Below are 12427 nucleotides of genomic sequence, written 5' to 3'. Positions count from 1 at the left end.
AGTGCAGTACTTCAGTCCAGCAGTTGTTCAATTTAAAGTGCTTTATAAATGTGCCATATAAATGCTAGTTTAAGAAAAAGTAAAATGAGTATAAGTAAAAATGTCTTCATGCATTTGGTTCCAAAAGATTTGTCTGATCATTGAAGTAGTGAAATTAGACTTACTTTTAGTACTTGAGCAATTCTCATTTCACATATATTTTATAGCTCCTGGAAAGCCATTGGTAAATTTGAACACATCAGCCAATCATGGAGGGGCAGAACACGATAGAGTAGAGTATGCTAATTGTGTGCAACACTCAGGCAAGTTATGTAAATGCGTAGTGGAGAGCAATGAAACTTAGAACTTCTTTTCACTCTGGGGAAAATCTTCATCGTTCATTTAGGAAGTAGTGGGCCATTTTCAATTATCTTTCCCATCCCAGTCTATCTTCTGTAATTAGTGTTGCCTATGTGCATCATTTGTAATTGCTCTTGTATTATCAGTAGTTTATGTTGACCCTGTTGTATTTTATAATTCTCACTGCTTGCCATTTGTTTTAGTCTACATTTACTTGCGGATTTAAAACATACAGAATCTAACTGGAGTCATATTAATAATTATAGAATTTTCATCTTTTTTCCTGAAGGTCTTTGAGGCCCAACCAGTCTACTTCATAATCCATATCTCTGAGATATTGCTGAAAGCAGAAGTTTGACGAATGAATCCCTTGTGACCAAAAACACACAGAATTTACATGGCGACAATGCCTACAAGTAACAGTGCCGTTCTGACAGGATAATTGACTTCTACGTCATCCAGTCCTGAAATTACAAATGGCATTGCTTCATCCAGATCAAGATACTGAAAGAGTGGAATCTGTTTCCACCCAAATGATCACCGAGATTCCCAAAACTTTAAATTGTAGTAGGTCAAAACTGATTGTGCACTTGGATTTAAATAACACAGTTCTGCTGTTTGATACAGTTACCAGACAAGGGCCCCGGAGAGCGCTCAGTTCCTTTCTAACCACTGTTACTTGGGGCCGGATCAATCAGGAAGGTAAGAAATCGTATTAAACCATAACAAAAATATTTCAACTTTGTTTGGCTAGGGAAGTGGTTATAGTTCAGTGTTGACGTTAACAATCCAACAAAATAACCTGGAAGGAAAATAAAAAATATAATAATTAAATAATATTTAACAATTTGAATGTGAACATAGAAGGTATGGTTAGTAAGTTTGCAGATGACACTAAAATTGGAGGTGTAGTGGACAGCGAAGAAGGTTACCTCAGACTACAATGGGATCTTGATCAGATGGGCCAATGGGCTGAGGAGTGGCAGATGGAGTTTAATTTGGATAAGTGTGAGGTGCTGCATTTTGGAAAGGCAAATCAGGGCAGAACTTATACACTTAATGGTAAGTTCCTGGGGAGTGTTGCTGAACAAAGAGATCATGGAGTGCAGGTTCATAGTTCCTTGAAAGTGGAGTCACAGGTAGACCAGGATAGTGAAGAAGGTGTTTGGTATGCTTGCCTTTACTGGTCAGTGCATTGAGCATAGGAGTTGGGAGATCATGTTGCAGCTTTACAGGACATTGGTTAGACCACTTTTGGAATACTGCATGCAATTCTTGTCTCCCTGCTATAAGAAGAATGTTGTGAAATTTGAAAGGGTTCAGAAAAGATTTACAAGGATGTTGCCAGGGTTGGAGGGCTTGAGCTATAGGGAGAGGCTGATAAGGCTGGAGCTGTTTTCCCTGGAGTTTAAGAGGCTGAGAGGTGATCTTATAGAGGAATTAGGCTAAAAGGGGCCATGAAATGTCTTTCGCAAACAGGAGCCTGGAATGCACTGCCAGAAGAGGTGGTGGAAGTGGGCACGTTGACAACATTTAAGAGGCACCCAAATGGTTAAACGAGGAGGGAGAAAATAGAGGGATACGGACCGAATAAGTGCAGAAGGTTTGTTTTTTAGATTTAGTTAGGGCATGATGATCAGCACAGGCTTGGAGGGCCTGTTCCTGTGCTGTGCTTCTTTTGTTTTTTTTGTTCTATAAAACCATGAGGGGTGTGGATCGATAAACAGACAAGGTCTTTTCCCTCGAGTGGAAGAATCCAAACCTAGAGGGCACAGGTTTAAGCTGAGAGGGGAAAGATTTAAAAGGGACCTAAGGGGCAACTTTTTCTTGTGGAAGGTGATGCGTGTATGGAATGAGGAGGCTTGTACAATTACAGCATTTAAAAGGCATCTGGATGGGAATATGGATAGGAATGGTTTAGAGGGATATGGACCAAATGCTGGCAAATGGGACTAGAGTATTTGGGGTATTTGGTTGATGTAGACAAGTTGGACCGAAGGGTCTGTGTCCGTGCTGCATATCTCTATGACTCTGTGACTCTAGGAATAAATAAATAATAATCCCACAAAGTTCTGGAATACACTTGATCAGGTTCTAGGGATTTATCCACCTTTACACGTTTTAAGATATCCAGCACCTTCTCTCCTGTAATATGGACACTTTTCAAGACATCACTATTCATTTCCCCAAGTTCTCTAGCTTCCATGTCCTTCTCCACAGTAAATACTGACATGAGATACTCATTTAGTATCTCACCCATCTTCTATGGTTCCACACATAGATGACCTTGTTGATCTTTACAGGGCCCTATTCTCTCCCTAGTTACTCTTTTGCCCTTGGTTCCATGTACCACATGGGCTTTGCATAACAAAAACATTTTAGTTTCAGTTTTGACATTTTCACTTGAGTTAGCCCCAAGAATATTTTAAGGTAAGAACATTTCAACTTTTCCATGATGCTTCTTGTGACGATGTGCCTCTTTATTTCATCCTAACCTACCTAATGGTAATTTTGAAGTCACACAGCTTTTGTTTTGTTAGTTCTCCACTAGAAGTAATAGTTTCTCTGTATTTACCCTGTTTGACATTGTTACCATCACAATGCCTTTATCAGAACCACTAGCAATGTGATATAGGTTAAGCTGATTACAATGTGAATTATGTTTCAGGAAAGTGGGAATGGCTGAGTAAAGTACCTTCCTTGAACCCACCCTGTGATGGTGCTGTGAGCTATTATTCGCAGTTCGGGAGGCCATTGGATTTCACAGAGACTGGTGATGGTTCCCTCTTTAAAAAGATTTTTATTGACCACCTACAGAAAGTAGAATGGATGGGTCCCCACAATGAGCTTCTGTCTATGACTGATGAAGATGGCAAAGAGTACCATCAGATCCTGCCAGCTTTCTTTGAGTTAATTGATTGTTTGTCATCACAAGGCAGAGAATTTGCCATAGTACTTCGAACCTTTGGGTCGGATTTGTGTAGAACATTAAAGACCATTCAGATCACCCTGTCAGGTCAACATCCTCAGTATCAAAATCTTCAAATGAAACATGTAAGCAAAACTTAATTTTCAGATATCTGCATAAACACTGGAATTTTTTTTAAGATTGGTCCAATAAACTATAGTGCTTATTCATTCTGATATTTTTCTGAACCAAACAACATGAATCCTGTATATTGGACAGAATTTAGTAAGGGTCAGAAGGGGCCTGACAACCAAATCTGAAGGTACCTCCCCAATGTTGCGAATACTGGGACCCCTCAAGGAATGAAGTACCTAATTAGTAGCAGAAACCCTGCTGCCGTGACTCTTGCCTCCGCTGGAACATTTGGTCGCTGTGTCTCCCCCCACAGGATGGGAATCTCACTCTTGAGAGTTGTCAGTCAGAAGCCAGAAGCTCTCTAGTGTCAGTTGTTGTTGCCAGTAACATGCTTAGGCCCTCACTTGGGTTTATCAATAAATCCTTACAACAAGGAAAGGTAGGGGTGGGTGAAGAAAGAGCAGAGGAAAGACATGGGTGTCACTCTGAACAGGGTCCCATTCTTCCAAACCTAATAGGGTTTGCTTGTCAGTCTCTCCATGTGGTGAGTTAACCAGAGGTAGCAGGAGGAGACCCTTAAGTAGGCATTAATTGCCTAATTAAGACCTTCAGTTTGTCCAGGCTAATAGGTGACCCACAAGTCTACCTTGGACTTAATGTGCGGTAACGATAGGATCCCAAACCCACACCCTCCCACTCCTCACACCGTGGAACTTGCCTACAGTGTGGAGGGGACACTAAACTCTGCTTCTACAGTTCTGAATCTTGGCACAAGAAGAAGGCCAGACAGGTTAGGCCTGTAAACTTGGAGTTGGTGACTTAATTGAAACATATAAAATCCTGAGGGGACTTGACCAGGTGATTGTGGAAAGGATGTTTCCTCGGTTGGGAGAATCTAGAACTAAGTGTTATTAGTTAACATTGAGGGAGGTGCCCATTTAAAACAGATGAGCAAGCATTTTTCTCTCAGAGGGTTGAGTCTTTGGAGTTCCCTTCCTCAAAAGGCAGTGGGCGCAGAGGCAGAAGTAGAATAAATACTTGATTACCAAGTGAATGAAAGTATACTAGGGATATGCAGGAATTTGAAGTTGAAGTTAAAATCAAAATCGAGTGGCAGAGCAGGCTGAAAGGGCTGAGTGGCCTACTCTTGTTCCTTGTGCATGTATTAATATTTTCACCTTGAACTTGTTACTTTCCTACCAGGAGGAAAAGAAAAACAGTCAGTCAAGTTAACCCAGATTACTGTTAAGCACCACCTCGTAGTTAGCTCAGGTGGAACCTTGGGGAAAGCCAAATATGGGTCATCTACTTATGCTTTTTGCATAATGGAATTTGAAGTGAATAATAATGAATTAGACAGGAAAAGGTATTTAATAACTGTTGAAAGATTAAAAGGTGTCCTTTTATGTGTGGATATGTTTAAACACTGTAATATAACTATAAATAACTTGGTTGTTCCAAATGAAAGGTAAATACTGCAGATACTGTTAATTGGAAATTTGAAACAGTGGATTTGGTGATTGGCATTTTTGGAGCTAACAGTTAAGTTAATGTTTGTGATCTGAATCCTTTGTCCAAATAGAGAGCTGCACTTGAAGCATTACCTTTTCTGTTCCCTTCACCTAGGTTGACTGGTCTACTGTGTTCTGTTTTAGTCTAGTTTTGTTTCATGAACAATTTAATGTTTAGAGATACAGTTAGATTTTTGTAACAGCTGACAGCATATGATTCTTCCAATCTAAGATGAAAGGCTTTTGTAAATCATTAACTAACAGATGTCCGTTTTTTTTTTCCTTTAGCTTCCATTGAGAATAGCACCGGGTAAAATCCGTTGTAACAAAAATAATGTTGTGTTGACCTCGGGATCTGAGCGGATTTCTACACAATCAGGTGCTAGAGCTCTGTATAACTATTTCTCTTCATTGGAAGGAATTGTAGGTTTTCAGGATCATTTTGACTGGTGAGTCTTGGAAGTTAATTGTCCACTGCAAATTTTAAGGAATACAATAGCATTTACAATAGCAAAATCAAAAAGAATTGTTTAGTTCCCAAATACTTTACTCAAATTTTAATTTGCAGATTTGAAAAAATGGATTGATTTCTACAATTCATTATTCACGAAAACAATCCTAACACCCGTATAATCAGCATGTTAACAGTTTGCTATTATTAGGAAATGGTGGGGATCCCTTCAAATAATCTCATACTGAACTTCCTAACTGTGACTAGTCACCAAATTTGTTATTGTGCAGAAGCATAATCCCAAGTATTAGAAAATTGCTTCATCGATTTTGAAAAAGTGTCTCATTTTCTTAATTTTTTCAGGTGGTCTCAGAATAGCTTCTCAAATGAAGGTGGTAAACCATTCTGGATTGATCCTTCTGAAACTGGAATACAACATATCTTTATAGATGACAATATCCGCCTGAATGATGCTGAGAGCATTGTTCATCCACAGGTACAACATTACTAGGATATTGATTTAGAATTTATGTCAATGACTGGATTCTGCAGCAAACTGACAAAATTCATTTCTAAAACCAAATCTGTGACCATGTAACTTGCATGTCTTCTCTGTAGATTTCATTGTGCTGCTAGTTTTGTGTGGTCTATACCATGTAATTAGTTCTTTGAAAAACAGGCTAGTTCTTTGGAAAAACAGGTTGGTGCAGAATCTGAACTATCTCAGTGAACATTGACATGGGGGAGCATATTTCTTGCTGCTGTGCAAGGTAGGACCATATTTTCTGTGAACCCTGAATCCTGAATCCTGAATCTGTATCCAGCTGAACAGAATTGTGTATGAACTCCCTACTTGGGAGTTGACTACAGATCCCTCTGCCTCTGGCACCTCCAGCTGCAAACTATTGATGTGATCATCATCTTCTGCCACGGTATCTACACACATGCAAGGCTGCACATGGGAAAGTACCTGTGAGGATAGATGGTGCATTTATAAAGTGTGACCAAGCTGCTCCTTCTAGAGGGAAAAAGTGTGTCATGGGTTGGAAATCTGCACTTGAAGAGATGATGAGATCTCACCTAGGAGATTAGAAACCTCTGTAATGTTGAGACTTCTAAGTGCTAGTCAGTGCACCTCTACTTCTTCAATCAACAATTTTCCCTGTGCAGTCACTGGGTTAACCAGGAGTTTTTGTTTTGCCAGGCACGAATTCCTCCTCACCCACATTCTTGTGATCTCCATTGTTGTTTGCTCCATGGCTGTTCGATAGAGGAAGGGTGCCCACCATCCCTCCCACCTTTTGGGTGCCTTCTCTCCTGTTCTTTTACAGCTATATGTCTCAGTGGTAAAAGCTCTCGGGAACCCTCTAGCTGTAAGCAATTCTGAGGACCCACTGAGTGCCCTGGTTGTACAGTTCTAGTTTAGAAGCAGCATGCATTCTGAGACTGCTCTGGTGGTGTTTCTGCTGGTTAGTGCAAGTCCTGGGATGTACTCAGTATGTTGGGGGCATTCCCTTTAGCAGAACATATGAGGTCATTAAATTCATGAAACACTGTAACTGAGTTCTCCTTGTCTCACCTTTGCCACTGTTGGCTATGGCCATCTGGAGCTTGATCTGTGTGGTCACCAAAGGTAGCCTCCTCTTCCTCCTCCTCCAGCTTCCAACATGAGATCCAGGTCTCCATCAATGAACAGGGGAGCAACCCTGCCCTATGTGCCAGTCCTCCTGTTCCATCCATGATTTCACATCCCTTTGCAGCGGTGAAAGGTTTCTACACAAACTGCAATTCTCTTTCAGGATAGCCAGCAGCCTTCATAATAGCTGCTTTGGAATATATAAACCAAAGTGAATTTCACGCTTGATGTATTCATCATTCCTTTTCAAGCTGGCTCTAATTGGTCAAGGAAACCACTTTGATTTGTATTAAGGGTGTACTGAACCCCACCCCAACTTCCCATGAAAATAACAGCTTTAAACAGATTTCCATCAGAGGTGGGCTTCTGAGCAAAAGTCAAACTTGGCTGTTGTTTCCCAGCTCCTTGGCAAAAATTTAACCCAATATTAGACAAATGATTTTGCTTTTCTAAATTCTTAATGGCTTTGTTTGAATATTGAGGACTGCCATAGTTTCTGTGCCAACATTTAGTTGATCATAAAAGTTCCATTTTGATTTGGTTAAAGCTATAACCTTCAGTTTTCAGTTCAGATATTTGTATTTTAGCTTTTGCCTGAAATCGCTGCCTTTCATTCAACACAATAGTGAATAAATCAATGTTCTAATTTTGAGTCAAGTCTGGGACTGGTTTATTTTTAACCTGTTTCCTCTAATACTGCACTCGTCATCATCCAAATTAAATAATCATTTTGCATCTAGTTACCTATAGTTCTCAATATTTTATCTGTTTTATCCCTGCTTATAATCACCTTTCTACAATGAGTTCTGTTCACTACTTAGCATCCTGGATGAAGGAGTCATTAGAGTCATACAGCACAGAAAGTACCCTTCAGTCCATCCAGTCAATATTGAAAATAATCCCAAACTAAACTAGTCCCACCTGCCTGCTCTTGGCCCATAATTCTCCAAACGTTTCCTATTCATGTACTTATCCAAATGTCTTTTTTTAAACATTGTAACTGTGGCCACATCCACCACTTCGTCCGGAAGTTCATTCCATACACGAACCACCCTCTGTGTAGAAAATTTGCCCCTCCATGTCTTGTTTAAATCTCTCATCTCTCACCTTAAAAATTTTTCCCCTAGTCTTGAAATCTCCCATCCTGGGGAAAAGACACCTAACATTAATCCTATCAATGTCCCGCATGATCATCCTTGAGTCATCGTCATTGCTGTTCATTAACTTTTCAGAAAAGTTTTAGAAAAATTAGAATACATTAAACCAGAAAATGCTGCTAAAAAAATTGTTTTAGCACATAATGTGAAAGGCTTATAGTACCTTGATTTCTGTTCTATTCAAATTTGCACTTGTGCTCAAGCGGTTTAAATAAGCATTCAACTTTTCATGCTTGTTTTGGATCATTGATAACTTCATACTGGCAATATGTTGGTGAATGGTCAATAACAATGAACACTTGTGTTTAACAGAAAGGACTTTTATAAGGATTCTTTCTGTAGAATACTTCAACTCCTACCATCCAATCTGCACTATGCTAAGTTAGCGTTTGCAAGCATCCAGTCACAGTAAATTGATTACTAGAATTTATGCACGCGTACTGATTGAATGTCTTTCCATTTATGTAATTTACAAAACCAAAGATACAGATGAAATGCTACCTTAGATAGAATAATTTGTCGTTTAGAACCTGTACCTCTAATTGACCTCATTGTACCAGTTACAATTTCCAGGATTTGTTATTTAGACAGTTTTTGAACTAAGTTCCATTCTCAAATATTCAAGGTCGTAAGGAATATTATAGGAAATCCAGTTATGTTCCAATTCCAGTGTCCTCCCACTCATTTTTTCTGACAGAGAAAGCCTAGATACATAAAACCCTTGCAGACACACAAGCCACTCTATTTTTTTTTTCAATCTCCCCTAACCCAGCCATTCTTAAGGTGATCAGGAAAGTCATTTCTGATCTTGGACATTGGTGGCTGATTGTTGCTATGGTAAACGAAGACACCAATTTTCAGTAATGCTGACCAGGAATGATTTGTGGTCTGCTCCATATTGGAGAGAAGAAACAAAGATTTGGTAAACCACCTTGTAGAATAGTTCTGTTTACTCCACAAATATGCCCCCAAGCTTCCACTGACCTGCCATTTAATTCCCGACCTTTCTAACGTGCTGACCTCCCTGCCTTTAGCCTGTGGCACTGTGGCAAGTTTGAGGAACAACACCTCATTTTTCAATATGGACTACAAGGTAAGCAAGTTAGAACCCCCTGAAGTTTGTGACTGTCTCACACTGTAAGGGACTTTTTTTTTTTTGAAGGGTCCCAGAAGCTGGATAATTGCCCAGTGGAAGTTTTAACTTCCTGGGAACTTGAGCATCAAAATTACCGAGTGGTGCCATCACACATCTTTTGGGGTCTAATGCTGTAACAGCTATCTTCCAGTTTGGGCATCTGCTTCTTGCACCACAGATGTTCCCTGCTGAATACTTCCTATATATTCTGATTTTTATTTCTAACATCTGCAGTACTTTGCTTTTTGCTAACTTGTGTGAATCATTAAATCTCTTTCACTTACCCTAAATGCATAGAAATTAATCTATGCCCTTTGGAGAAGTCTTGATCCCTAAAAGTATACAATTCATGTTGCATTTAATACTTGTCTTATGTGAAAAGTTGGAGAGATTGGTAGAAGTTGTTACCAATGAATGGAGTGGCTGTCACAGTGCTCCAGTAGAGCGCAAGCTGGAAGAACAGCATCTCATTTTCCACTTGTGAATTCTACAGCCTTCTGGACTCCATATTAAGTTCAACAATTTTAATGCTTGAGGCGCCTTCTCCAATGTCCTTATCTCAGGCCCCACACACCAGGCCTTGTTATGATATGGTCTGCTATTACACACAACCCATTGTTCGCCACTAATAATCCCCATTAGTAGATTGTCTTTTTTTTCTCCTAGGCTGACTGTTTTCCACTCCTTTGTCTATCCAACTGTCCTTCTATCTCTTTAGGCTCTATTTCCACCTATCGTTTACTCCAGAACCCCTCCTTCCACCCTGAGTTCTGCTTAAAAACAAACATTTTCCTAGCTACGGTCAGTTCTAAAGAAGGGTCACTGGACCTGAAAACTTAACTCTGATTTCTCTCCACAGATGTTGCCAGACCTGCTGAGCTTTTCCAGCAATTTCTGTTTTTGTTTCTGATTTCCAGCATCCACAATTCTTTTGGTTTTTAATGAATTATTGTATTTCACTTATTGATAGCAATTATTTGTTGAAATTTACCTGTACCAAACTCTGCACAACTTTCAAATCACCTATTCTTCTTTTGTTTAATAAATAAACAGGTTTTTGTGAAGGATGGTGCTGGAACCAGAACTGCGGCAACCTCAGAGTTGTATGATATTTGTCTCGTTCAGACAGACCTTCTCAGAGCCATTCGTGACCGGAGTTACTTCATCAAATGTGTTCAACAATGTGAAGAAAATTACAGTAAATACACTGCACTTTCAGATTGAAGATATCCTACCTAATATATTATCAGGCTGAGATAGGTGAAAAACTCAGGGCTTGTTTGAAAATGAAACTGGATAATAAAGCTGTATGTAAATTTGTTTATATTTGGGACAAAAGTGAAGACGACAGATAAATTGGATGAGTTGTAAAGAAATAATCACAGTGATGTATTAGTTTGAGAAATGATCTATTATTTATGGTTACTGTGGAAATTGTAATAAGCTCGATTCGCACATCAGAACATTGTTTGCAACAAGTCTTGTTCATTTGTATCGAACCAAGTCCAGACACTTATGATAACTGTAAGGAGTGAATGTACAGAGAAACATATCATAAAACCTATAGAAACAATGTATTCTTTCAAAATGACTAATACCAGCTGTTATTCCATTGTTCTATTTTTTTTATTTCAAAACTGCCTTGATTCACTGATTCCCAATGTGTCTGTGGAGACAAAGCAAGGAACACAAATTTCACACAACCTGAACCAAGGTGTCCGGTAGATTGTACACTGACAAATCAAACACTAAGGTATTGTGGAAATTGGCTATTTTTAAACATTTTATTATGTTAAAAAGAAACCATAAACTTTATACATAGAGAATAAACTTAATATACATATATGTAGTAATTGGGGTATCTTACAGTCCCATACTTGAGGATGAAGAAAAATCCCTTTCTGATTGTTCACTTACACATCAATCACACCATTATTTTTAATTCGTAGTTCATTATTAATTCTAAAATCCTCACCAACTTTCAAACCCAGCAACTAACAAATGATACTTCAAATCAGTACTATCTGGGCAACAATGGGGCTATGAGACATACAGGTAGTCCAGGCTCTTTCTACTATATTATACACATTATGAATGAGCTCCTAAAACTCTTAGTTCCCCTTTTAAAACTCATTATTTTGTTGAACTTCTACTAGGTGTGTTTTAGAAGCAGCCATGCTGTATCTGTTACTTGCATTAGACTAAAACTGACAGGAGAGTACAGGACATACAAACATTACAGTTGCTTAAGGTACATTATCTGAATTTTATCCTCCACTTGCTTCATAGGCTGATGGCAACAGAATGTGTCTTAAAACCAGGCCTAGAAATAATGGTTCCTGAACCCAAAAGTACAGGATATAAGCACCAACTTAACATTGGGATATGTCACTTTCCACTGGGATAAAACATAGGATCTTAGAGGGAGCTGAACAATCCAGCGAGAAATGTAACAGAATAATGCAAGAAGTTAGATAAGACCTATCTTGGGCACCGGAAGAAACTTTTTACCACGTTCTGGACGATGAGGTGAGATTCTCCCTACAGAGCAGTAAGTTGCCTGTTAAGGGGAATTATTGCTTGCTAGCAAACTGCATGCTAAACATTCTCAATAAAGAAGTCAGAACACTCATTTGACAACTTGCTTCAAAGAACCTATATGTTGGAAACCAGGCACCAGCCTGTCAGTGCATACTCCATGGCCACTTGCCAAATGCACCCATAGTCCACGGATATTGGGATCTAATGTGTCAGCTGCTAAAAACCCTCATGGCAAATCTCTGATCCACTTACAGTGCACTTCAATGCTGCACCTTAGATGAAATGGCAGCTATTGTAATGTTGCAAAGGATACTTGGTGCTCAGGGGCATACACCTAGCTGATGGCTTGTACCAGACTTCATCTGTGAGTTGTTCACTTGTTCTAATAGGCTCAAAGTGAGTGACTGCCACTTGGATGCTCACAACACCCTATCTTGGTGGCCAGTCTTACAGAACTTGACTCTCATATCTATGCTGACATCAAAAGTATACAGAGTTTGATTCCAGAAAATTATTACTCCTACATACTTGTACTTACCCTCATGTCTTCCATGAACATAGGGAAGATGTAATTGCCAAAGTAGCTTAATAATGCCTGCCATGGCAATAGCATA

The 12427-nt window shown here is 39.2% G+C and overlaps 1 protein-coding gene across 1 annotated transcript; it reads left to right on the top strand.

The window, feature by feature from the left end:
• The first annotated feature begins 605 nt into the window (after positions 1–605).
• si:dkey-32e6.3 lies at positions 606–12019 on the top strand. The gene is made up of 5 exons (XM_048606491.1): positions 606–1041; positions 3008–3393; positions 5182–5342; positions 5708–5840; positions 10326–12019. Exons 1-5 carry the CDS (start codon positions 816–818, stop codon positions 10494–10496), a joined length of 1077 nt encoding a protein of 358 aa, XP_048462448.1. The 5' UTR covers positions 606–815; the 3' UTR covers positions 10497–12019.
• Positions 12020–12427: the final 408 nt, after the last annotated feature.

The sequence above is a fragment of the Rhincodon typus genome, chromosome 16 (assembly GCF_021869965.1).
Source record: "Rhincodon typus isolate 14 chromosome 16, sRhiTyp1.1, whole genome shotgun sequence".
Lineage (NCBI taxonomy): Eukaryota > Metazoa > Chordata > Chondrichthyes > Orectolobiformes > Rhincodontidae > Rhincodon > Rhincodon typus.
This window is presented reverse-complemented; position numbering and strand designations above follow the sequence as displayed.